Source organism: Sarcophilus harrisii, chromosome 2 (assembly GCF_902635505.1).
Source record: "Sarcophilus harrisii chromosome 2, mSarHar1.11, whole genome shotgun sequence".
In the NCBI taxonomy this organism is placed as follows: domain Eukaryota; kingdom Metazoa; phylum Chordata; class Mammalia; order Dasyuromorphia; family Dasyuridae; genus Sarcophilus; species Sarcophilus harrisii.
This window is the reverse complement of record NC_045427.1, coordinates 556,684,547-556,712,195: the sequence shown is the minus strand read 5'-3', so window position 1 is coordinate 556,712,195 and position 27,649 is coordinate 556,684,547. Positions and strand designations below refer to the sequence as shown.

Below are 27,649 nucleotides of genomic sequence, written 5' to 3'. Positions count from 1 at the left end.
ACCTAAATACCTAACGCAGGAGCGGACTAGGGGAGAATTTGAAGCCCTTCCAACCCGTCTGCTGATTGGCTGTTTGGCCACTCCAATGGAAACTGCATCTCTAAGGGAAGCGGCGGGAGGTTGGGATCAGACTTTCTCTTCTACCTTTGCCTACCTGCCCATTCTGATGCAGTTCTATCTGGGTCGGAATGAGGGGATTGCCGGGGAAGGTCTTTGTGAATATCTAGGATTGGGGAATTGAGGATGGGGTGGATCGAGATGGAGATCTGTGAATGATAATAAGTGGGAGGGACCAGTAATGGGAAGGAATCAATGAGACTGTGATAGGTGATATAGGTGGGAGAAGTGAGTATTATGGTTAATGAGGGGCTTAATGAATAAGGGGGTCAGTGGGAGGGGCTAGTCGGGGGTTCTTGTAGAGAGCGCAGAGGCCCTCCGAGTTTGGGAGAAAGAAGCCAGGAGTCCTTGGGAATGACATACAAAATTTTATTTATTATTATTATTATTTATTTATTTATTATTTATTTATTTATTTCTCATGTGCACAAAAGGAATCAAACAGAACCGGCGCTGAGGGAGGCTGAAGGAAGCTGGGGAAGGCTGAGGGAGGCTAAGGGTCAGTCCTAGGCTGAGGGTGACTTTCAGAGTCTCCCAGGCTCAGGTCCCTGCCCTGTCAGTCAGTTGTTCTGACTAGGCTCAGGGCAGGGTTCGCCCCGGGGCGCCGACAGTTCATTAAAACCATTGTGTTTTCTCACTTTTCTCGGTAAAGTTCTGGGAGAAAGTTCAGAGACCCGCCAGGTGGGTTAGGCTGGAGGAAGCCTCCCCCTGAGGCTCGGGCTCCGGACTCTTTCAGTTAAAAAAAATTTTTTTTTTTCACTTTTTATTGACTTTGTTTCTGTTATTTCGAGTCGTCACTATCCACAGGTGAGGAAACATGCAGGCACAGCCGCTCTGGGGAAGGGACCAGAAGAAAGAGGAGAGAGAGGAAAGAAAAAGAGAGAAGAGAAGCAGAGTGGAGAGAGAAAGCGTGTAGAGGAGTGAAGAAAGCAAAGAGGCAGGGAAGGAGGAAAAAGGAGAGGGAGAAGGATAGAGGGAGGAAAAAAGAAATTAGAAGACAGTTACTGGCACGGAGCGGGGGAGGGTGGGGGGCTGCTCAAGCCATCAGTTTCCCAAGACAGGAGGGTGCATATCTGGGGGCCAGGCAGGACTGAGAGCTCAAGGATGGTAAGTCAAGCCTGGTAGGAGGAGATGGTGAGGGAGAAGCCAGTATTAGAGGAAAGAGACACAGAAAGAGAAACGGGGCGGAAGCACGGGACCGAGAGAGATGGTTTAAAAGGGAACAACCACAGGAGAGGAGTCCACAGGAGTCATTTTGCATAGTGATTTCTTTTCTTTCAAACCTTTTTTTTTTTTTTTTTGCAACTTAAAAAAAAATCCCCCCCTGCCCCGCGCCCTTCCCCCACGTGCTGTGCTTTATTGGGTATGTATCTTGTGTACCCCCTCCCCCCATCTCTTCCCTCCTCCCCCCTCCCCCCCAAAGTGAGCGGCGACTCTCACAGCACAGACAGCAGGGCTTATCTACAGGCGGGCAGCGGGTGGCTTTAGTCACTACGATACAGGATGGCCCAGGTCGGGAGGGGCATGGGAAGGGTTTATATACACGAGGATTCGCCTTCACGCAACACACACCGTCTTTCTATAAAGCAGCAGCCATAGGCTTTTTTTTTTTCTTTTTTTTTGCAAATACCATAATGTTAAATAATTGCAGAATCTGAGGTCCCTGCCCAGGCTCACTGACACAGCTAGTGGAAGTCTTGCTGGCTCCCAGGCCCATCTCAGGCAGCCGGAGCTCAGGGATCGCCCTAGGCTGACCCGGTTTGGACCTCAAACCCCACGGCTTGGCTTCGCGGGGGGAGGAGGAGCGGACCAGGCTGGTCCAGGGCTGTTCCACCTGGCCAGCCCCAGACTTGAGGGGCTATGTCCAGAAACAGGGCTGGGACGGGCCTGGGACCCATTGCTTAGGGTGATCCGGCCCAGCTGAGATCGAACACGATTGTAAAAGCTGAGAGAGAGTGGGGAGGCGTTGAGATGCGGGGTCAGGCGTGTCCCAGGGCTCCGGGAAGCCCCTGGGGGCTGGGGCAGGAAACAGCGACAGGCAGCAACAGGGGCAGAGTGATGGTACAGGGTGTGGCGGTTTTGGTGGCACGAGGAAAGAACCAGACTGAAGTCGGGTTATCCGCAAGGGCCTGTTGCCCTGTGTCCCATCGGCAGAGATAGTCTCGCGGGCCTCAGGCTCCGCAGACATTCTGCACCACGTTCCCCCTTACGTCCGGGGCTGGGGATGGAGGGAGAGAGCCCAGCGCACGAGGGGTCAGGTGGGTAGTTCCTTCCTTTAGTTTATAACTCTTGTTCGGGATTTTCTTTCCCGAGCCTTCCCGGCGAGGCGGCTTAACACCGGGCCGCTCTCTCCTTCTGGTCCCGCAGGGGCGGGCCGGGGGAGGCGCGGGCCGGGGCGGGCCCGACCGGGTCGGGTCGGGTGGGGCTGTCCAGCCCGCCCGACTTGGCCCGGGCCCAGGCTAGCAGACCCGTCCTGGGCTGGGCGTCCCACGCCCTGGCCAAGGCCACCAGACCCTGCCCCGGCCCGAGGTGGCGCACGAGAGGGGAGGCGGCGGGCGCCTGGCCAGGCTGGGGCGCATCCCTTCGCCGCCCTCCCCGCGGACCCAGAGGCGGCTGCGGAAGGCGGCGAGGCGGAGGCCGGAGAGGGGCGGAAGGCGGGGTCTGCGGGATCCTCCCGAGACTCAGCCTGTCCCGTCCCAACGGGTCCCGGATTTAAAGGAAGACTGGGGGAGGAAAGAGGGAAATGGGGAGGACAGGGGCCCACTGGGAGGCGTAGCGTCCCGTCCCGTCGCGAGGCGTGGCGGGGATCCGACCCCCCTCCGAGAGCGGCGGCGGGAGAGAGGCCGGCGGCGGGCGGGCGGGCTTCAGACGGGGACAATGTGCAGGCCGAAGCTGTCGGCCTGAAGCTTGATGTGGTCTCCGCGGTAACTAGTGGCGGTCATAGGCAGCGGCAGCAGCGGCAGGGGCGGAGCCCCGGGGGGTGGCACTATAATAATAAGGGGAACCTGGAAGTTAACACAGGAGAAGAATGGGCTGGATGAGAGGACAAACAGGAGAACAAAAAGGAAAAGTAACTCAAACCGAAAACTCCCGGGACTGTGGTCCGGGCGGGGAGCGCGGGCCGGGCCGGCTCTGGTGTTAGGTCGGGAAGATCCGATCCTCCGCCCGCCGGGCCCGCAGGGACCAGCGAGTCCATCACCCGCTTGCTGAAACCCCGGGAGTCCCAAGTGCCCGTACTCAGATTTACCTGCCCTGCCCAGCCCATCTGGGACGGAGGAGGGAAGAAGGGGGGAGACTCGCTGGTCTCTGCGAAGCAGGAGCCTGCTTTGAGTGGGGGGTCTGAGCTAACCTCTCCCCCACCCCCCACGATCTCCCATTCCCTACATGAGTGGGGCTAAAATTCAGGATGGGGCCGGCGAGCAGACAGACAAGACATTCTGGCGGCCGTACTCACTTAGTAAGGCCGGGTTGCTGAATCTCCAGGCCTCGTTGTAGGTTGTGTACTGAGGGTGGCTGTAGGGGTTGCCTGAGAACTCACTTCCTGCAGGGAAGGGAGAGGAGACACGGAGGGAGTGAGTCCTAGGGACGCAGACACTTTGAACCACAGCAGCATTATCATCATTTGGATGGGCAGTTGAGCCGTCTGAGTCAAAAAGCCTCTGACACCCAGCCCTGGTTTGATGCAGGTGCATGGAGAGGCAGGTGATGACTTGGGCAGGAGTAGACCAGGGGGAGCTTGTTGAGTGACGTCCCAGCACAAAGGGGTCTGGATTTCAAGAACATTTCCAAAGGCTGTACCTGCTCACCAAGTCTGGCTTCCTGCCTTTTCTGATAGTGATTCCCTTTAAAGGCGGGGAAATCTGGAACTATCTGCTGCTCTTATTATTGGGGAGAGGGCACTGCCCAGTGGGAATTAGCAGGAGGACCTGAAATCCTCACTGGGCCAAATCCAGCTGAAGGGCTTGGACCATCCATTGAACCTAGACTTCTGGCTTGCATTGTCAAGAACGAACCAGTGGGCAAGAAACCCATTTTCCTACAATTGGTGCTATTGAGAATGGCCTGGAACGGAGTGGGGAGGGATAGCTGTGTTTTATGTCCACGGACACAGAAAAAGCCCAGCAACTGTTTCTTATCCATTGTCATGCCCAGAGGAAATCAGTGTGGGCAGAGCCAACTACAATATGGTTAAGATTGGTTCTCTAGGACTACAGGGGACGGGAGAAGAGAGTATGAGACAGGAAGAAGATGGACACTGCTTTGGTTTAACGAGGGAAGGAAGCCCAGTGCTTAGGGCCTCTGGCAGCCCTGAAGAGAAGGGCAAGCTCCCCAAAGACTTGGAGTGGGGGTGGGATGATGCCCAGGAGCTGGCACTGGCTGTCACCCTGCCTCCTCCCTCTCTCTCTCCTCTCAGAAAGGCCAGACCTCTGAGTTTTTCTCTCACCCTTTCTCCTGTGTGATGACCCCAGACTGTTTACACTGATCCCGCAGCGCAGGTTAAGTAGAGGAGAAGGAGCCCCTCTCAGAGAGGGAGCTAGGGTGGTGGGGGTGGGGGTGGAGGGGGGATGCAGCCACTGGAAAGCCTGTTTATTGACGAGGAGGGAAAGCATGCGTGCAGCAGGATAATGAGCTTCTGAGCTCAACTGTGACCAAGAGGAACTGAGCTATCTCCTTCCCCGATCGCTAATGAAACAAGTGTAATTTCCTCATCAGCACTGGATTCTGTTTAACGACTCCCCTCTTGCCACTGCGGCTCCCCTGCCTCTCTCCCCCACCTCCCTTCACCCTCCCTCACTTCCCTATTACCCCCCCCTCCCGGGCTAATTCCCTCCCACTGACTCATTTTACCCCCTACCCTCCCTTACCCCTTATCTGCCTGCTCCCTTGCTCCTCCTAGGGGGTCTCTCCACTTCCTACCAGTGTCCTCATCCTCTCTTCACTCATCTCACCTCTCCTCCCTTGAGATTTCCCTCTTCGTGTCCCACCAGTTTCCTCAGCTCCTCCATATTCTGTGCCCCCAATTCCCTTGGTACCCTCCTATGTTTGCAGGGTGTGGCCTGGGACAGACATCACCACAGATGTGCCCCTCTAAATCAGATTACAAGTCCCCAGCATGTAGGAAAAAGGGGTGTGGAAGAGAGGGGACCTAGGCCATCATTTTGGTAAAAGGGTTTTCCTAAAGCGTGGGTTGTACCAACTGGAAAAGCCAACTCGTTCTCCAGTGCTCCATCCTCCAGTCCCAGGAAAACAGGGGCAGTCGTAGCCAAGAGAAATTGCCTTCTGCACCCCATCTACTTGGCCCTGAGAGAATTGCTGGTTGTGACATCTCCCCCACTGAGGCACAGGGCATCTCCAGGAGGAGGTGGCTGTATTTCTGACTGATCTCCCTGAGTCTGGAGCCTCCTCTGACCCCAGATCATGTCCTGGATCCCAAGTCCGCCTTCTAGGATGTTGTCCCTCTGCCCTGCCCTTCCCAGCCTCCTCACTGGGGGCTGGGGTTAGCCAGGGTGGCTTTGTCTAGGTGACTGACATTTATCTAGAAGTGGTGCTTGACTCCAGGTTTCCATGGAAACCAGGGTAGGCTTTTCCAAGCCATCTCAGCTTGGCCTGGGTATCTAGCCTGCTCTCTGGCCAGGGCCTTGAGTGGCCTCTGGGCACGGATAGGGGAAAGGAAAAGGATGAGGTAACAGAAGAGGTGACCCCCCGGGGCAGTCGGGGGCAGATAGGCACCCTTGCAACTACACCCCGAGGGCTTTGCCCCAGCCTGGGCTCCATCCAGCCCACTCGGAGAGGAAGGGAGGCACAGAAAGGGACCACCCTTTGGGGACAGCTGGGAAAGAAGTCATGTAGCAGGGCGGGGAGATCCGTCCTCGAAGAACACCTCTGATTTAGTGTCCCCAGGCATGAACCCTCCCCTTCTCCCCAGCCCATGATGGGCCTTTTGTCACCTACCAGGCACCATTCCTGCCAGGGTAGAGGTGGGGTAGCTTCCCTGGCCAGTGGGGGGAACATGGGGGGGATAACCGGGCAGGGTGGTACTCGCCATGTCACGACCTGAAAAGAGACAAGGTACAGGGTGAGGGACTGGTTGTTCTCAGCCAGGTCACGTTATGAAAAAGAAACTGCCGGGTGATCAAGTAGGAACAGCAGCACATCAGCATCTGTGACACTGTGTATGTGTGCATCTTTTATGTGCTTGGCTACCATGTTTTCTCAGGGGACTGCAGAGAGAACACAGGATGCAGATTTGGGAGTAAGGGGACTTTGATCACCACCTAAATACATACATACATACATATATATATATATATATATATACCCACACATACATGTTATATACAGTATACACATACATATAGAGTTTGTATTTCGTTAATTTTTTTTGATTAATTACACTATTCTTATGTTTTCTCCACTTACCATAGATATATATAAACACACACATATATATGCATATATACATTAGATATAGTATGTATTTGATTAACTCCAATATTTGTATTTTGTCTCTGCCTTTACAATTTGAGTTTCTTTAGGACACAAAATGAGTATGTCTTTTTAAAAATCCCTATAGTAAGCCCTTCAAATATGCCTCTTGACTTGATTTCCTGGTCCCTCCACTGTTTCCCAGTAATATCACAATCTTCTCACCACCACATCCACCCCCCTTCCAATTTTAATCTCTCCAACACCTAAGGTTCCAGGGAATACACCTTCCTGCCACACCCCCATCCTGATACTGACCTCTCCTGCCATATTCCTTCTTGAGTCCTGAAGGACATAAACCTTACGATGGACATTGCCTGGTTTCTCTATGGCAGGTGTCAGGGCCAAGAGGGAGATGTTTTGTTGTTTGTTTGTGTCTCATTTAATTGAATTTGAGTCATTCTTGGTGTTCCTAGGAGCTTTCCCTGCTCCTGATCCCAGGAAGCAAAGCCCTGATAAAGGCTCTTAGAACCAAGCAAACCTAGTTCTTTATAGATTTATGCTGTCTAGCTTTCATCTCAAACTTCACAGGGAACCCCAAAGTGGATTATGTAGACAAAGGATGTGTTTCTTTGGAAAATTATGTAATCACATAGTTACCCTATCTACTATACCACACTACCTCACCCCAGAAGATTTGGGTTCAAATCCTATTCCTGATACATATTGGTGATATGTTCCTGAACAAGTCACAACCTCTTAACCTCTCAGTGCTCACTGGCAACTATATAAAACAAGATTACAGAGACAATCTCCAATGGAAGTAAGTGCTCCCAATACTGATGAAATCACAAGACTAATAAAATTATTTTAAAACATTTTTTGGCATCTTTAACTCAATATGTTTAAAACTTAGGTCATCCTTCTCTACAAACCAGTACTCTGCCCCCTTCCCCCAACTTTCCTCTTTTTGTCAATATTTTGTCACCATCTCCCTTTTTTCTGATTTGAAACTCTGGAATCAACTCTGCCTCTTCATTCATACTCTGTCTCCTACATCTATTAAGTCCTGTCAATTCTTTTTATGTCTCTTAAATTAAGGCCTTCCCTTTCACTTCCGCTGCTAGCTACCATGCCAAGTTTATCTTAAGATCACCTGATACCTAAATTCCTTCATCAACCTTCCAAAGGAGCTCCTAACCCCAGAGAAATCTTCTAACCTAGTCTACATAAGTCTACAAAATTAAAAGTCCATAATTACTATTTTCAACATGTCATCCCTTCTGAAGAACAAGAATTGCTTTCCTATTCCCCACCATTCAAGGCCCTCCATAGCCTGATTCTATCCCTTCTTCACTGATATTTTTCTATTACTTTCTAGCATGCTCCTTTCAGTCTAATCAGGTTGATGTTCTAGCTGTCTCCCTACTCATCACTTTTGTGTTATTTCCATTACTTAGTATGAAAGTGCTCCCTTTTTTCACTGGTTCCTCAAATCCTTTCCATCCTTCAAGGCTCAGCTCAAGGTTTTGACTCTTTCTTGAAGTTTTCCTAAACTTCTCCAGTTCTCATTGATCTCTCTTTTTTGAGCATTTGAACTCTACCCTACACAATTTAGCAATTAATAGTTTGTCCTCTTCAGGTAGATTGCATGATCCTTGAGGGCAGGGACTATGTCTTCTTTTTCTGTATTCCCCATAGTAATAAGTACATAGCAGGTGCTCAATAAATACCTGTTGATTAATTGTGCTGGTAATCAGTACCACGCAATTTAACATTTAATTATTCTCTCATTATTATGCCTGTGCTAGATGTAAAGGCCAAAAAAAAAGTGGGTTGGAATTTCAGGTATAAATATTCTCCCTCCCAAAATTAAATTGTGAGTTTTGCTTATTTTAGAATGATGAATAGTATATTTAAGAAAATACTAATAGCTTTGTACAGTAATGAATTGCATAAGTCTTAGAAATTCCTCATTTTATATAATTTTAAAACAAATTTCTAAAAATATTCAAATAAATATTTGGATATGATCTTTAGAAAATTATTTTTAAAAATATTCAGTAGAAAGATTTTTGTGCAAAGTTGTTTCAGTATTAGCATATTCAGTATTCCTGTAAATTCCTGTAAATTAGGATATTCAGTATTCCTATTAGAAAAAAAAAAAAAAGAAAAACAGCAATCTGGAACAATGCTGTTGACTCAACCCTTATCTTTGACTGAACCTACTCTCTCTGAGGATATAAGAAACTTCATTATTACTGACCCAGTGGCCTTTCTTTGTCCTCATTCTTCTTGATCTCTTGACAGTATTTGGTGATGTTGACAGCCCCTCATTTTAAACATTCACTCCTCCCTTGGTTTCAGAGAGATCACTCTCCCCTGCTTCTCTTACCTCTCTAACTGCCCCTCCACTGTTTCTTTATTCTCCCTACACTGTCTCTCTTGGTCATCTCTTCCACAGGCTGGATTAACACCTCCATTCAGGTGACTTCCAAATCGACATTTCTGACCTGACTCCTCTTCCCACAACCTCAGTTGTCTATAAAAGCCTTCCACCGGGATATCTCATCAACCCCTCCAACCTAGCATGTCTGAAATTGAGCTCATTGTTTGTGCTAAGGCTGGCTTTCTTTCTGGCTTCACTGTTTCTGTCATTGCCACCATCGTTTTCCCAGTTTCCTGTCTTTGCAGCGTTGGGCTAACACTTGACTCTTCCATTTCTCTCACCTCTCACATCAGAAGAATTGTCAAGTCCCATCAGTTATCTTATTTCAGTAACTCACTTACATCCTTTTTTTCCTCTAAACCCACTGTTACCCACCTGGACCATTACAATAACAACACTACCTCCAGACTCATCCTCTTTATGTATATTTCTGATAATTTCACGCTCCTATTCAAAACTCCTTAATGCCTTTCCATTAGCTACCATATCATGTTCAAACTTCTTTGCCTGGGATCCCAGACTTTCCACCATTTTGTGCCAGCTCCATGACGCTACAATCCAGACAAACCAAATTACTTTGTCTCACACATATCCTGTGCTTTGAAGAATGAATAAAAGAACAGTAATTTATTAAGAGTTTATCACATGCTGGGCTCCCCATTAAGCATCCCATATACCAATAAAATGCAAGACAGTCCCTGTCCACAAGGAGCTTTCTAAATTCTATCAATCAATGGGCAGTCTTTAAATGGTTTTCTATTTGCCAGTCATTGTGCTTTACTACATTTATGCGTTTGTCAACTTCTCCCTCTACTGAAAACATACCTATTGACATCCTACCATTTAAAGCCCACCATCCTTCCCTTCTTAGACCTCACAAAGCATTATGTTTGCATCTCTCTTTTATTATTTTGCCTTATAGTTATATATTCATGTGTCTGTTTAAGATTATATATGGAAGGGGCAGCTAGTTGGAGCAGTGGATAAACCACTAGCCCTGAAGTCAGGAGGACCTGAGTTCAAATCTGATCTCAGGCACTTAACACTTCCTGGCTGTGTGACCCTGGGCAAGTCACTTAACCCCAATTGCCTCAGGGGGGGAAAAAGATTATATATGAAACTGGGGCAGAGACCTTGACTTATCTAGGTGCTGTATCTCTCTATCATTTAGGTGATTAATATATGTTTATTGGATTAAATTAAATGTATTAGATGTTTTTGGACCTGCATAACACACATTTACTTTTCAAAAGGGAGGACTATCTAGAAGCCCTTTTCTTGGTAGCTTTCTTTTCTCTTGTTGAATTTCAATGTAGAAATTGGAGGACATTTTCCAGTCATAAGGATAAAATGTCTTGTAGTAGAAAAAGCAACAGCTTTACCAATGATGGATCATATGGCTTCACCACAAATTACCTAATATTTATGAGCCTCCATTTCCTCATTTGTAAGATGAGAAAACCTCATTCTGTGAGGAAAATACTTTGCAAACTATAAAGTATGTTTGTGTTTCAGCTAGGAGAACAGTTGAGAGTGTAGGACTTGGTCAGGAGGACCTGAGTTCAGTCTCCAATTTGGACATTGTATGACATTGTAGAAGTAATTTAATCTCTCTCAGACTCAGTTTCCTCATCTGCAAAATGATGTTATTGAATCTACTCAAGAAATTCTGTTGACCAACTAAGAAGTGGTTTGCTGTAATGGAAAGAATACTGACACAGAACCTGGATTTAAAGCTCAACCACCTTAATGACTTTGCTCATCAACCCATTGTGATTAGAGTGGCTGAATTAGGATAGGGAAATGTTGATCCCTTAAACCTTGCCCACTCTGGCAAAGTAGCATCTGCTTATTCCTGTGGATCTTAGAAACAAGAAGCGAATTGTTCTGCTTGTCTAAAAGGGTTGGGACAGAAAGGAGTAAGGATTGGTTAAAGATTATTGGAGTTAAATGGAAATTGGGACCTGGTTCCTCCAGGGCCTGTGACCTTTAGATCTACAAAGGGACTAAAAAAAGGCATATTCCATTAAGAAACACAGGTTTTAAGAGTTTAAATTTTATCTGAACTCTAATGAACCTATTTTTTAAAAATACATTAGCGTATTTTCCCCACTTACGTAAATTGTAATTCAGTTCTTAGTAATTTGTTGTTTTGTGCAAAATCATCTATTCAACCTTAATTACTATTTCTTTCTGCCTCTGTGTCTGTCTCTCTGTCTCTGTTTCTGTCTCTCTCTGAATAAATTGAAAAATCAACTTCTAACATATGCAAACTTTTCCTTTACTGAAAGTTACTCTGATAGGAAAAAAATCATGATTTGCAAATATAGTGCAATGAAGCAGAAATTATCCTAAATTGAGAATTAAAACATGGGTTCTGCTTGTAGCTCTTCCATTAGTATGCTATGTGACTTGAGGCAAGTCACTCTCCCTCTCTATGCCTCAGCTTCCTATCTGTAAAAAGAGAGAATGAACTAGTTGATTCTGACTTTCCTTCCTAGTCTGAAATTTGATAAATCTGTAAAATGATTTACTATCAAATTAAAAATTAATTTCTAAATGCTTTTAGAAAAGAAAAACAAACAATCTTACATATAGATATGGCCTATGGATCAGTAAGCCATTCTTTATGGGTGTATGAGAGAAGGACCATATTACAAAAAGTACAAACTGCTCTTCTCAGAATTCTATCTGAGATTGCTACTGTCCCAAATATCACAGGACTTTGCACGCAGTAAGTACATCATAAATATTTGCATATAGGAATAAGTTAATGAATGGGATCTCTTCGCAAAGCTGCTCATTCAGTATCTTCAAGTCACCCTAGACTGCAGGCAGTTGTGTGGTACTGTCAATGCCCTTGCTTACAGGGGATGCTAAAAGATCAGGAATATGTTGACCCAACTCTTGTCAAAGGAGTCTATTCTTCTGGAACTGCCACTGTCAATAACAGAAGAGAGTATCTTGGGGAAAAGGTTGTAAATTACTAAGATCATCATATAAATGGGTACTGGAATTTTTGCCAGGAAGAATTAACACAGCCTTGCTCTTTACAGTGTCTATCACTGGATGGATAAATGTGAGGGGAGAAGGAATTGTAGATTGTGATCTTCACACCTGTGTGTGTGTGTGTGTGTGTGTGTGTGTGTGTGTTAATGGAAGCACTGAAACAGGAACAAACCAATGCACTGTAGGACACACCAGCAAAAAAAATATGTTCTTAAAAGGGAAGGAATGGTGACACGTTACTCTTGCCAATTGAAAATGCAGGGAACAAATGGAAGACCTCATGAGAGTCTATCACCAAGAAATATCCACATGTTATATGCAAGACAATGTTTAGACTATTCTTTTAACAACTATACTTGAATTATCAAGCAAGTGAATGTTACTCATACCGGGATTTCTGTTTTCGAGAAACGGCAAGTGAAATGCAAAGAATACATTAGTAACATGGAAACTGGTGTAAAACTCAATGGGGTGCAGTGGTAATGTCCTTTGAGAGTTTTACTAAAAAATAAAGATGGTCTTCAAGAAAGACTAACAGTTGAGGATCTTAAAGTACCCAGAAGTATAAGGAGTGCTGTGTTAGATGAGGATGTCTTCTGAGTTCAAATACAGAACTCCCTGAAGATTCTAAAGACAATTCCTTCAGCAATCACAGCATCCAAATCAGACAGTGCACTTATGTCAGGCATTCCTTACCAAATGGTCCAGATCAAATCAACTGCTGCAAATCTCCTGGATCCAAGATTCAGAGGCAAACATGTAAGTGATGATAGCCCTGATTCTGCATTTGACTGGATTCTAAAACAACACCCAGACATTGTTTTTAGAGAGAACTATTTAAGTAATGTAGGAAAGAGGTCACATTTGGCTGCTCGGTCCAAGAAAACCATCTTAGATCCTGCCAACTAGGCATCTTCTATAACTTGGTGGTGGGGAAGTCTTTGACCTACACAATGTCTGTCTCGTTGAGTAGATATCTCTACCTTCTGAAGAATATAGAAATCAATCTCTATCTGGAAATATAATATTTCAGGACTGACCAAATCAGTGAACATGTGGTAGAAGTAATTTTAATTCAAGCTTGTTTTCAGAAGCCCATGAATTTGTAATACTTGTATGTTAAAGTTATCTGTTTGTATATTTTATCCCCACTCCCTCCACCCATTCCCAACACACACTAGTCTGCAAGCTTCATAAGGGCAGGGTTTGTGTTTTGTCTAAACTGTCCCTTCTCTAGTACTTAGAACATGGCTATAGAATTGAAAACAGAAAAATGAAACATCAGAATATGTAATGACAATGACAGTGCAAATGATCCACAAAGAAAGGCATGATTAGACAAAGTACAATGGGATAAAGTTATATTGGAGTTGATACAAAGGATTTTTAAAAATCCTTTTTTGTTCATTTGTTTTTCTGATGATGAGTTCATTCTCTATCAGCTTGGCATGCTTATATAGGAAGACCTAAATCAGGAAAACAGTAACTTTGTGTTACTGTGATGTTAATGTTTTCATTGAACTTTTAGCATGTTTCTTATAAACATCTAATAAACTTTTAGCATCGCTTTTCAAAACCAAAAAAATTGCTGGTCTAGTTTCTAAAGCTCAACCAATTTATACACAATCCATTTGTAAGCAAACAAAATCATTTAAAAGGAAAATTTAAAGACCATCATTACACACACACACACATATATATATATAAGCCCCTCAATATACAGGTAAAGAAGCTGAGTGACAATTTTATGATCAAACTAATTATATATGTATACATACATACATATACATAATATACATGTTCTTGAACTAACCAAGTCAATTTCCATCTATAGAGGGCACTATAAAGTATATTCGTCCATTTCACCCCTAAATTTCTATTTCTCTCTTCTCCTTGTTTTTTCAAATTTTCTAAAAATTTAAAATCTCTGGTCTCATCTCCAGTTATAAGCTCATTGAAGGATATATTACTATACCATATTTTATACTAATTCTGCATCCTCCTGTCTAGTCCTGTGCTAGACATAACAGACTCAAAAAATACCTCCTGGTATAAAAAGATCATGCTAGTAGAAAGACAAAAGGAGAGTCAGAAAGGCCTGGACTAGAGTTCTAGCTTCTCTATTAACTCTTTTTGGGACCTTGGACAAATCCCTGTCTCTGAATCTCGGTTTCCTCATCTGTAAAAATCACAACATTTAAGACTATACTAGAAAAGACCTTGGAGATCATCTAGACTACATTCTTTTTAAACTACCTGCCCTATGTAGTTGTTGTAAAGATGTTAGTAAAACTGTAAATTGTTATCACTTCTTACTTGAAAGCTTTTATGAAATATGTGGGTATGACTATTTGGTGGTCCAATTATCAGTGAGGTACACTACCTTGCAGATTAATTATAACTGATTCCCTGGGGGAAGTTATATTATGTGACTTAATCCCCATATATATAACTCTCTGAGTTACATGTGATTGATTTCCCATGGATTATCGCAGTGGGTTACATGCTGTTCCTTTTGGAGCCAGTAGAGTCAATTCTTTGTAGCACTAGTTGTTTTCAAATCTAATTCTCTGTGGATTTGGTGGAGGCTGGTTCCTAAGGGAATTTCACTAGCAAGCAGAGCTGAGAAGTGACCTAAGATTTGGTCAGTTCCCAGAAAAGGGCTCAGTGATCAAGCTGCTTGGTCTAGGTCTTGAGTAAGCCACCAGCCAATGGGTGATAAAAGGTTTTTGCTTCTGCTGTGAAAGAATTCTACAAGATAGCTTTTCCCTAATCATCAATGGACTCTATACTCAGTCATAATGAGAGGGTCTCTTTAGGTCCAAGTAATTAAGTCTAGGTAGCAATTGAGGCAAAAAAAAAATTTCCTTTTTACACCTAGTCCCCCCCCCCCAATTAAGTAAATAAATAAATTGGGGAGAGGACCTCCCTGAGATCTTGGTGGTCCTCAAAATTAAAGAACAAACAGCAGCCATAACAATTTCCAAGTGATGGGAGCCCTAGTAAATATTCCTCAGAGTCCTGTCAGGAACAAGAATGAGGCTGGGGAGCAAGGCATAAATAGCTACCCGAAGGACGATGCAAACTTCTCTGGCATTGATGAAGGTGATTGCAACCTGAAGCCGGGCTCAGGGCAGGGGTGGCTCCTGGGGTATACTTATGCAGTCTGAAGCCCCTCATGCTGGGTGGGCAGAGGCTAATCCTGTTTACACAGTCTCCTGATACTCCAGGTTTTCCAGTTCCTCTCAGGCTTTATTTTGTTCTCTGAGAGCACTGAATTGTCAGCTCTAATCCTTCCTAAAGCGGAGTGTTTTTCAGCCGCTCCGTGTAAGTGAAACCCTAATCCCAAGGAAAACGGCCACTTAAGCTGCTGGCGCATTAGGTCCGTCTCTGACCAGCCCCAGGATTTCCTCCCTCCCTGCCTGCCGGCCCAGCTGCCAGTCCAGAGAAGAGAAGGGGATTCCAATTTGAAGGCTCCCAAAGCCCTCTCCCAGGTGACAATAGCGCAGGGTTTGACTCCCAGAGCTCAGGAACACAAGGGTTCCCGCTGTTTGTCCCTAAGCTTCTGGCTTCATTAATGAGCAGAAAGGAATAGATTTCTAAGGGGCTGAGAGGCTGGAGCAGGGAGCAGACCTCCTCCGGACCTTGGTAGGATTGGGGGGGGGGGTCACCTGTCATCCTGGGAGAGGAGGAGGACCTCTACCACAATAGTGGCTATGGAGAATGGGGTGTACGGGTGTGGAGGTGCTGACTTCTCCATCTCCCTGAGTAACGGGGGGCAGACCCTGCCAAAATATCTCTCAGCTTCCGAGAGCAGGGCTCCAAAAGATCCAGGAAGAATTCATTTGGACCCCGCTAATTAGGAAGTTGTGATGGTTCAGATAGACCCAGGCTGATTGGCTTTCCCTTTGCTCAGCAAAGCCTTTCTTTATGGAGAGGTAAATTAATGAGATAAACAAGATCTCAGGGACAAGGTCTAAAACATTTAAAGGTACAAACTTTTCCAGCACCAGCACTTTAGAAGCTGTGTTTACATGCAAACTGCTAATATGCTAACTACAAACCTAGCTATTCATTAAAACATGCTCCCAGAGGCCGTTGACTAGAAAACACGTTGTTAGCCTAGTTTGATGATGAAATCGATTTCTTTAAAAATACTCTATGATTTAGATTTGTCACTAAGTCACACTGGCTTCATTCTTTCAGACAAGGAGTTCTTAACCTGGTATCTTTTAGACTCGTGTATTTTTAAGCATTTGAAAAACATTATTCTCAGAAGGGGTCTATAGGTTTTGACATTCTGCCAAAGGGGTCTGTGATACTAAGGAAAAAGGAAAAAAGTAAGAACTCCTGTTTTAGGCTGAGTGAATCAGCAAGATCAGGAAGTAATGGCAAGACTAGTCTACTTGTAATCCTTCCGAAGGAGGGAAATGAAGAGGATGAAATAAGAAAAGTTATATGGACTCCTCCATCTCTCCTAAACATATTTAATACCTCCCTCTACCTCTGACCCTCAACCACAGTACACTCCATGCAGCACATCCCTGGGGAGATCAGCTGCCCCCGAGATTGGGATTTGGGTTGATTTTGGATATGGGTTTGGGAGAGCGTGGGAGGGGGGATTGCATGATAGGGAGAGAAGAAAGGATAGGGATGGGAATGAGGATGGATTTAAGACTAGGAAGATCTGTAGGGCTGCAGGGGAGGTGGAGCACATGGCTGCAGGGCATGTGAAACTTGGGCTGTTTCCCTAGGCCTTAGATTGAAATAGCTGCCTATATTTCTTACTCCCCTACTATTTCATCAACAAGTCGCTCTCTTGCTCAGGGCTGTATCAGCGGGTAGAAGACCAGAAGAAGGAGGGGAAGGAGAGACAGAGAGGGAGAGAGGTCCAGGGCACAGGTTCTATTTGTCAGTGACTCACTTGCTATGGAAATACCCCTCTGCTTAAGTCTGAAGCCTGGGGACTGGACTCCTCAGGGGCACTCTTTGGCATAGTTGCCATGTCTTGACTGGGGCAACTGCCATGGCACTAAAGGAGCCACTGAAGGATGATGGGATGATGAAATCTACTTTGGTCTGATAGCAACAGAAAAGCTGTCTCCATCTTTCCAAGCTCCTGTGGCAACTAAGCTGCCCTTCTCTTCTCAAGGCAGGAGGGGGAACTGGTGATCTCTGTGAAGAAATGCCTTTCCTCTGACAGTAGTTTTAAGCCCACAGGCAAGGGCAGGAGACCTCTACACTCCTTAGAACCTTTATTACCCTCTCCTCCCTAAGAAGGGGTTAGGTTGTTTGTTTTATTGGGGGTGGAAGGGGGAACCAGAGGGAAGGTGAGGACATTGGAAAGGGAGGAGGTGTTAACAACAGGAAACAAAGAATTCTTGGGATTGAGGCTTTCAGGATTCATGGGGAGGAGCTGGAGGTGGGGCCTTAGAGAATTGGAGACATTAAGAATGTAGTGAGGTTAAGTTAGGGGAGAGGGACAGAGACACTAAGTCTGAGGAAATCTGTCTCCCTCAGCTCGGGGTGAGGGGATGAATGTGCCTTAAAGACATTGAAGTTATTGCTGGGGAGTGGGAGGGTGGGTGGAGAGAATCCTGGTGGGAGCGGAATACCACTGCGTAGGCTTGCCCCTGACCTGCCATGGGACCCTGCCTGTAACCATCTCACGGTTGTATATGGAATTCTGTATTAGGCTTGTCTTTTCCCGTTGCCCTAGTGGGAGGGCCAGAGGATGTTGGGGAGGGGGTGCTGAGAGGGTTGCTCAGCTGTCAGTAGGGTGGGTTCACTTAACCCTTTGGTCCCAGAAGGGTTTAGCTGAGGGAAGAAAGGACCTTCCCCTGCCGGACAATTGCTGGACCTTTAGTATCCACTGCCCTTTTTCCTCTGCCTAGGCTTCTTGGCGAGGCTTCTAGCAGACCAAGGACAGGTCATTTTTCCACTCTGAGCCTCAGTTTCCATTGTTTGTAAAAAAAAAAAATAAGACATTTGGACTACATGATCTCTGGGTTTACTCTCGGCTTGGATAGTCTATGGAGCCCTGAATCTTTCCCTTTCCTTTCTTTTTTCTTTGCTGGTGCCTCCCATGCACCTGTGCTTGCCTAACCCCCCGGGGGCTGAGATGTCCCCTGAGGCAGGGTCACTCTGGCTACTTCCTGGATTTCCTGGAGTTGTTGGGGTGGGAACTCTGCGGGCATTCCCTCAGGGGTAGCTGGCTGGGTCCTGAAGGTACAATTGCCTCCGCGCTGGCCTTTCTCTGGGCTGGGAAACCTGGGTGAGGGCTGGGGCTGGGGGGCTGCCTTCCCCTTCCAGCCAAGTTTCTCCTCTTACTGGTCCCCTTCTCCTTATCACTTCTAAGACTGGGCTCAGTTCCAGACCAGCAGCCCCAAGCAGTGGGCTGGAGAGAAGAGGCACGGCTGAGCTGGAGCGGCCCAGCAGCGAAAGGGAAAGTGGGTGATAAATTTAAATAACCAGCTCGACTGGGCAGCTTGCTGAGTTGTGATGCAGGGAAATTAAAATCTCGGCAGAACTTTCAAATACCGCCCTGAAAAATTGATCTCTCGGTGCCAGAGGAAAGAGTGAAGAGGAAGGGAAGGGAAGAAAGGGGAGGTGAGCAGGGTGGGGCGCCAGCGGGGCTTCTATCACTCCTGATAGAGACCCCAATTCAGTATAAACCACTGTCCCTCTCCTTCCTTACCCCCCCCCCCCAACATTACACTTACAATCCAAAGACTTCCTCTCCTAACACTGTCCTTGTGGAATAGGTACATCAAGTGGCTGGTTAAGTTTGAAATCAATCTCCTCCTTACCAGAATGCAGCAGAAATACCCTACATACCAAGCCCTCCTAACTGGGCTGAGTTTCCTGCTGGGCCGTTTTACTTAGAGCTGCTCCCTAACGTGTCCCAAGGAAGGAAAGGCTACCGGATGTCCCCTGGAACAAGTCTGGCCCGTGCCAGGCTGCAGACCCTAGGCAAGCTTCCACCTGGCGGCTGCTTCCCCAGAGAGCCTCCCCTCCTCCTCCCTCCCTTCTCACCTTTCCCCTCCCCCACAGCCTTTAACTCTCTCCAACAAAGCAAGACTCTCCAGAAGCTTTCAGCCGGGTCTGTAAAGCCTTTCCCAGACCTCCTCCTCCTCCTCCTGGCCCCTCAATCCCCAACTTTATCTAACCCTAGAGACGCTCAGAGCCCAGCTTGCACACCTCTCAGCAACACACTGAACAGAAAAATGGGAAGGGTCGGGAGCCCGCTTAACAACAGCCCAGTCCTTAGCTCCCTCCTCTAACTCGGGATTCCCAAGGAGGCAGGGAATGGTGGGGGGCCGCGGACCCGTAGGAGGTCAGGGTCTGAGATGGCCCCTGAGGACCCGAACAGCACCCAGGTTCTCACCTTGACGGCACCTCCAGCATACTCTGCTTGTCCCCATAATAAACACATCATGAATCATTCATCTTTAATAGATTATGCAAATCAGGAGGACATAAAATCAACAAAGATCAATAACTGCAGCCGTTTAATTGCCAGCAAAAACATTTTAAGAATGAGCGTAATCTGCAGCCCTTTCTCGGGTAATGGCGCCATTAATCCAAACATTGGATCTTGGCCTAAGTGTAGAAAAATCATCTCCCTTCTCTGCCCCCTCCTCACGCCCTCCCCTCCCCCACCCACCCCCACTCCTCTCTTTTTGGTAATTTCCAGTTTCGGAGCGAGTTTCCCCGTCATTACCACTGGTGAACAGCTCCGAATGTTAATGGTTCTGCTTTTGTTACTTCTCGCTTGATTGAAATGTCGCATACAGATTGAGATGTTAGTGCTAACTCGCCACCTGGGAATGTCAAGCTGGGTCTGAAATGAACTTTTCTCACACTTGGATCCAGATGGATCAGCCGGAGATGTTCCCAGGCTGAGCTGGGACCGTTCCAGGGCCATTGGGGGTGGGGGGTGGGGGGGAGAAGCGCGGAAGGTGGAGGCACTTTCTGCATCAGCCAAGTGCTCCTGCAGCAGGAGCCCCCGCACCCAGACCCGAGTCCCTGGCGCAGGAGGTCCCTGGGTGGTTTGGTGGCCCAGGCCGGAAGAGGAGGACCCCCTGACATCTCCCTGGGCAGCTCCGGTCTGGGGTAGCTACAGTGCCTCTCCTCAGTCTGCCCTAGGCCTGGGGAACGGCAAGCTGGAGTCTGCCGGCCCACAGGCCGGACTGGCCCGAGGAAGGGCCGAGGTCCTGGCTTAAGCAGCCTTCTGGGAGAAGTCTGTCAGCCCCAGAACTTGGCTTGGAGGAGGCAGACTCTCGCACCACTCCTGTGACTTTTGGCAGGTTCTGTCCCCCAAACTTCAGCTGCTGGCTGCCTCTGCACCCAGCAAAGCAGCGACCCCACTCGCCATCCCCTGGAGCCCAGGCAGAGAGGGCGGAGGCCGGGGGGCCCAGGGTCCCTCCCCCGAGTCCCCACTCCCAGTGCTCTTGGCTGGGGCCCGGGGCCTGCTCTGTCGGCGGGGACGCCGCCTGCCCCCTGCCGCCACCGCCGCTGTGACGCAGAGCACCCGCAGCCCCTCTGCCAGGTCCCCATGCCGCCTCCATTCCTCGCTTGGCGGGTAACGCCTCAGTGTCTCCCAATCCCCACCGCGGCCGTTCTCAATCATCCTGTCTCCCAATGAACGGCACATTGGCTTTAGTGTCTCTAGAATAATTAGGTGAATTTTAATAACACCTCAATGTGTGTCTCTCACACTTGGGCACTTTCCTGGCCCGGAAACTGTTCTGCAGTGCCAGGCACCTTCTGTGGGCCACCAGGAGCTCCTGCAGAACCGGGCCCTTCCCCGAGCCCCAGCCCCCGCTCGGGCCAGGCGGTCACCATCCCCTCTCTCAGGCTTCCTCCTCCTCTTTCTCTCGGGCGGCCTCCTCCTCTCCCTTCCCAGCGGAGTTTCCCAGGCTTCTCTCCTTGGCCCTCCTCTCTCTCACCATCCCGGCCTTGGGCCACTCCATCTCCCGCCCTGCCTTTGCTTCTCACCCCCGGTAAATGGCTCTTAGTCTCTCTCTTGGCTTTTATTTCTTCCCGGAGCTCAGGCCTACCTTCTCTGCCTGGTTGTTCTCCGACTGCAGCCTCAGTGCCCAGAAGGGGATCCTCGCCACCTTTCAGGAGCCTGCCCTTTCTTGGCTCCGCTGCTCCGTGGGGGCTCAGCCATCTCATCCAGCAAGGCTCACTCTTTACTTTCTCCTCATCCCTCACACCTAACCATTCACCAGCTCCGGCTGGTCCCATTTCCTCGGCAATCTCTACCTGACCTTCGCTTTGATTTCCCTGCCACTAACCCAGCCTTTCTTCTTGGTTGGAGCGGTTAAATGACCTTTGCCTGGTCTCCCTGCCTCTGAGTCACCTACTCTTCAATATATTCAGTGTGTCTTTCGCATTCCTGCTCAGGGACGCTTCCTGAGCAACACTGTGATCTGTAAGCATAGGAATCAGAAGCTTTGATTCCCCGATGTGGTGGCGAGCGGTTGGCGTAAGGGAGAGACATGGGCCTCGAGTCAGGAAGGTCTGACTTCAAATCCAGCCTCAGATACTTGCTAATTGTGTGACCTTGGGCAAGTAACTCCCTAACTCACTCTCTCTCATTCACCTCAACTGTAAAATGGGACAATCAAAACTCCAACTCTGCAGCGTTATCATGAGGATCAAAAGAAATAATATTTGTAAAGTACTCAGCACAGCGCTTGCCACAGAATGGGTACTATATGCACTCCAGCTCTTAAAGTGTCAACTCCTGAATCTGACATTTCAGGCTACCTACTATATGATTCCAACCCATGTTTCCATGTTTTTCTCGTACAACTTTTCTTCCCCTTCTCCCACATCTTGCTATTGTTCAGGGCATTTCCCCGGCTCAGACAGGGACTTCCCAGCATCACTTTCTGCTGAAGCCCTCCTATCTATCTTTCAGGAAGCTTTCCCTCATGGTACCCCCAGCTGAAACCATCACGTCTCTTTACAAAATCTTTCATAGCCTTTTGCCCAAATTCTTCCTTCGCATGGAGCTCACACTCCTCTCCTATTCTCAGAAAATAGTTCTGTCTACATTAGCCAAGCCCAGTGTCTCAGCACATGCAGATAATTAGCAAATGTTTGTAGCATGGAATCAGTTGTCTATAAGATGTTAAAGGAACCCACCCTGCCCAAGGTGATGTTTGGGCTGCCTTGCCTGCCGCCCGAGGGCGATAGCCTGGCCAGCGGCAGTGGGTCTGGCTCCAGGAGAGGGAGTGAGGATCATCCGACCATCCTGCTGGGCAGAGGATGGACCAGAAAGCTGGTGGACACCACAGGGAGGAGAGACAGGATAGGGATATAGAAAAGATTCAGCAAGCACTTATTAAGGGCTTGAGAAGTTTGGCGTTGAAGGGATGGATAGAGCACTGGCCCGGGAGTCAAGAAGATGAGTTCTAATCCAACCTCAGACATTTAACTGTGTGACCTTGGAAAATTATTTAACCTTTGTTTGCCTCAGTTTCTTTAGCTAAAAAATGGACATCACAATAGTACACCTACCTCCCAAGGTTGCTGTGAGGATCAAATGAATAACTTTGCACAGTGTCTGACACAGAGTAAGGGTTATGCCATATATTTACAGAAAACTATGCTGGCACCTCTCTCCTCTGGCTAGACATTGCTGCCCCCACCCCTCATTTTCTCAGCCATGGCTCAGTAATGACTGAATCTTGGGTAAAATGGTAAATGCGGAAAAGGAGCAAAGAGAAAAGCTGCTAATAAGCATAAGCAGCCTTGACTCCCAGCACTAGTTACAGAGTCATAGATCAGTGGAACTGAAAGGGGCCTTAGAGATCATCCAATACAGTCTCCTCATTTTGGAGACGAAGAAACTGAAAGGAGAGTGACTTATCTAAGGTCACACAGTTAGCAAATACCCCCCTCCTCCAGTCCAGAAGTACCCAGGGGCTCCAGGACCCAGAAAGGAAGTAAAAAATGTCTCCCTTTGTCCCTACCCTCCACCTACTCATCTTGTTACAATCCCTCCCTCCCTTTCAGTGTCATCACTGCTGAATTCCCTCCTATATCCAGACCCAGATGGTATAAAAAAAAGATGACATGAGTCATGAACCAGACCCTGTCGGCCCCTCCCATAGCCCCCCATTGAGATGGGTGCTTACCGGTGACTACGGGGTACGTCTGGGTTCCCGACACGTTGCTCCCCAGGTCGGGATTTGCTGAGGCAGATAGACTCGATTTGACTTCATCAAGCCCAGGGGTCAGAGCTGGGAGGGAGTACTCATTCCCCTGGGAGGAGAGAGAAAAGCGACAGCTCTCTATTGATGCACTGAGAGAAAGAGAAAGGAACCATTCTGGTACAGATGGGGAGGAGGAACAGGGAGTCCTCCCAGATGGGGAAGAAGAAGGAGGCCTGGAAAGGGGAAGGTCTCAGAGGAAGATGAAGTGTCCCCACTGTGGGGGATGGGGACGGCTGCTTCCCAAGGGAGAGGGATATGCAGAGACTGAGTTATTGCTGGGGAAGCGGTGGGGGCAACGCTGAGTTTCCATTTCTCCAAGGAAAGGCTATGCAAGAGCAGGAGCAGGAAGGCCTGGGCCATCCTCCAACCTCCTCAGGGTGAGGGGAAAGGGCTCCTTGGGGCTCCCTGAGGTGGGGAGCATCAAGGGAGGAAAGAGGAAAGGTGCCGGCAGTGACCGGTACGTGGGGGTGAGGAAGGCGGTTTCTGAGGCCTGGCTGGCTGGCAAAGGTTGCCTTTCTGAGTGGGTATGGGTTCCCCTTCTTTAAAAACAAACAAAGAGGGCTCAGCAGGCCCCCTTGCTCTCTGCTTGTGCACTGGGGTATGAAATTGGGGAGGGGGAGAGTCCACATGGCTAACAGAAGGGTGGGAGGGGGCCAGTCATTGACTCTGAAAGGGTGTCCTGCCCGAAACACGCGGCTAATTGCCTTTTTATTGCGGCAGCCGCCAAGCCAGACCCCAGAGCTGGGCAAAGGGGGAGCCTGCACAAAGCAGGAAAAGTTGGTCTGATTAATATTACGTTAAATTAAAACTGATTTTCTGCTCTTTCGGGTCCGTTTTTTTCCCTTCCGCTTCCTGGCCCCCCCAGTGGGCCCCCTCCCCTCCCTGGCTGGACGGGATTGCCTCGTCATTTCCAATTCCTTCTCGTATTGATCTTCCTGTAGAAATCAGTTTTGTAATTAGCTGCAAATTAGGCCTTCTACTGGGGGTGAAGCTGCCCCCTGATTTATCACCAGAGTAATTCGCTGTGATCGGAGAGAAATTAAAATGAACTCAATTAGGCTTCGGATTTGCTTTATGGGCCCTGCTCCGAGTTTCAGGGGGAAAAATGACTGTGCTAGTGTTTAATAGTGTAATGAAAGTAAATAAAGGTTATTCATTGTAATACAGCCGGGGACAGGGCGAGCTCACGGAGCCGGCCCAGAGCAGCCTGAGACTCCTTTGTTGGTTTATGACTCGGGGCACCTTAAAAAGACTTTTGATTTTTGTTTTATGAAGACAAACAGCTTATGGGATAAAAGGAAGGGCTGGGAGGAAGGCAAGTAGCTAGCTGGGAACTGAAGGGAACTTCAGAGCAAAGCTGAGCTGGGCTGTCCAGAGCATCTGGGCCTGTGCCAGGCTGTCCTGTGTGTGTAGCATGTAGTCTAAATGTGCTGTTTGTCTCTGTGTATTTATGTGTGTGAGAGAGATGTGCATTCTGCAGTGAATGCCATGTGGGTGCATTTTGTGCCCTGTGCGTTTAATCCCTGCTGAACATCTGTGTCAGAGACAGTTCTGTGGGTTCTGGCTGTGTCTGTGCTTGTCCTGTGCTGCCGAGGGGGAAGCTGCCCCTCTGATATGATGGGGCTGAAGGTTTCTTGTCTGATCTCGGGGTCTAGATCAAGTTGGATGCTGATGAAACTCAGGAAAAGTTCTCTTTCCAAATGCTAAAGCCTTCCCCGCTGTAGGTCAGGGCAGAAGGGTTTAGGGGCCAGCACAGGTGTTCTGAAGGGCCCCAGGGAGAAATGACGTCACAGTCAGGAGGACGGACTGGTGGGCGCCTTCCCGCCAGCCTGGGTGCACCCCAGACACACAAGGCCATGTACAGCACATGTCTCACTGGGCATGTCCGTGGGTCCTGTGTCTCAGGTTGGCTGACAGGTTCAGCCCAGGAAGCCGCCATGCCCTCACCTGTTCCGATTTGATGTGCTCTGATGTCTGGAAAACATCGGGGTAGGAAGGACGCTCAAAGACCCGATCTAAAGCTTCCAGCTGTTGCTGAGTGAAGGTATCCGCTCTCAAGTGCTTCCGCAAACTGTCCACGCCACTCTGGGAGTCTCCGTTGGGGACGGAGCCCTCAGGCACATCTGCAGGACATAGAGGAGAGAGGGCATCAGGGAGAGACTGAGAAGCCGGAGGGGAAAAAGCGTGGACAGGAGGTCTGCGGCCAGCCCTTGACCTGGGCCAGCTTCCAGGGGGAGAGCAGCCAGGAATGACAGAACCAGACCCAGGAGGGTGCAGGGAATTTGGGAAGAGGAAATAAAACTGGTGAAAGCTTGGAGTCAGGGAAGGATGCTGAGAACAGATCCAGAAGGGGCTATGATCCCCACTCCCAGAATCTGAGCCTTTTTCAGAGAGAAGCTGGATTTACCGCTCAGGCTGCAACGGGAAGCCTGTGGAGAATCAAGGTCAGCTCAGAGATAAGTCTCGGTTCCATCAATTCCAAGGATTAAAATCACCAAATCTCTGCGGCTGAGCATAATATGGTCACTGAGTAAAACAGTTAACTCCACCAGGAAGGGAGGAGGAGGCTAGAGAGCAAAGGCTTAGGGAGTTGGAGTGGGGACCTGTGAGTCGGGGGCATCAGGGAGAGGGGGAAATTAGAAATGGGGGCTTCCATTGTCAGCCATCCTCTGCTCTGGGTCCAAGCCCATCCCATGGCCAGGTGCTTCCCAGCTGTCAGGCTGTGCTCTAGCTTGGGCCTTTCTTCAAGACCAACCTTTCAAGTCCCATTTTGGGGAACAAATGAATGCTTGTCTCTCTATCCACCTCCCTCCCAGTCAGATCAGGCCTGAAAAATACCCCACTCTAGTCCCAGTAGCCCTGCTGTCATTCTTCCTTCTGATTCCCCATCCTGTATTTCTCCTATGGAGGCCCAACCCCAGCCCCAGCCCTGGGACTCTTTGACTTTGCTATACTCAACTTCCTTGGCAGAACCCTGGGACTAGCACTGGGCCCACAGCCAGGGCCACGCCAAAAGCACAGGGGATGTTATATATATCAGTTTATAGGTGATTATATGATATGATATAATCAATATTGCATTATATACAGTAACACCGTACAGTATCATTCGTGAGACCATAGAAAATATTACATATTGATTAACCTCAACCTGCAGCCATTGTGTGTGTGAGAGAAAGGGAGAGAGAGAGAAGGGGGAGGGAGAAGGGGGAGGGAGAAGGGGAGAGTGAGAATGAGGGGGTAGAGAAAGAAGGAGGAGGGAGAAAGAGAGAGAAGAGACAAGTGAGAGAGAAAAAGGCAGCCAGACAGAGGAAAGGAGCAGAGAGAGAAGGAGGAGAGAGAGAATGGGAGGGAGGGAGAAAGAAAAAAGGAAGGAAAGGAGGGAGGGAGAGAGGGAAGGTAAAAAGGAAAGAGGGAGGGTGGAAGGAAGAAAGAAAAAAAGAAAGAGAAAGAAAGGAAGAAAGGAAAAAAGGAAGAGGAAAAGGAATAGAAGAGAGACATCAAATGAGGAGGAGAGAGAGAAGAGAGATGTAAAGGGAGAGTCTATGGCATGTGTACACAAATATGGAGAAGAGGACAGGCATGTGTTTTATAAGTTTGTAGGAGAAAAACACAAATGTGCACATGTCCAGGAGGAGGTTAGAGAAAAGGATGTAAAGGCAGTTCTGGGGAGTGCCTACTCACTATCAAGTTTTAAGCCGGCCTTCCTCAAACCTCTAGAGCCTCAGAACCATACAAATGACCCACAGAGGCTCTGCCGGTGTCGCCCAGCGAGGTAGGAGCAGAGCTGCCGACTCCCCAAATCCTGGCTTCCTCTGGGGGCACAAACTCTTCTATCTGTACTAAAATCTGTGTGTGTGTTAGCATATGAATGAATGTCTGTGTGCCATTGCACGTATCCAACATGTGCTCACAGGCAACTGGGCAAGCGCATTTCAGTGTGTGTGTAAACAGCCTGGGTGGGAGTACCTGTGTGTGTGTGTATGTGTGTGTGTGTCTGTGTGTGTCAGAGAGACAGATAAAAATAGGGAGAAACAGAGACAGAGGGACAGAGACAGAGAGAGACAGAGACAGAGAGAGAGAGGGAGACAGAGAGAGAGGGAGAGAGACAGAGAGAGGGGAGCCCCCTGGGATGGTATCCTTGCTGTCTGAGTCTGGGCAGTCCTGCATCTCTCACGGCCTCCCAGCCTTTGTGGGGCCCTCCTGCCTCAGCGTGCACCTAGGGCTCCGGGGCCCAGGGAATGTCCCCGAGTGTCTGTGTGAGGGGGTGGGGCTGCTCAGGTGCCCCCGGGGATGGGCCGAGTGCAAGCCTGGAAGTGTATGTGCCCAGGGCTGCACGCGGGCATGGGGAGGGAGGGGCTGTGTGTGTGCCTGTGCAAGGGCTGAACTGCAGCTTTGTCCTCAGGTCACTGGTTGC

At 48.3% G+C, this 27,649-nt stretch overlaps 1 protein-coding gene across 1 annotated transcript in view; it reads right to left on the bottom strand.

Moving 5' to 3' along the window:
* Positions 1-529: 529 nt before the first annotated feature.
* PAX2 (paired box 2) overlaps positions 530-27,649 on the bottom strand; it is a 110,891-nt gene continuing 83,771 nt past the window's right edge. The window contains exons 8-12 of the mRNA XM_031949352.1: positions 25,180-25,355; positions 23,155-23,281; positions 6,070-6,171; positions 3,572-3,658; positions 530-3,122 (exon numbers count right to left, since the gene is read on the bottom strand). Of these exons, the coding sequence (XP_031805212.1) occupies positions 3,046-3,122; positions 3,572-3,658; positions 6,070-6,171; positions 23,155-23,281; positions 25,180-25,355 (569 nt within the window). The 3' untranslated portion in view covers positions 530-3,045. The remainder of the gene's footprint in view (positions 3,123-3,571; positions 3,659-6,069; positions 6,172-23,154; positions 23,282-25,179; positions 25,356-27,649) is intronic.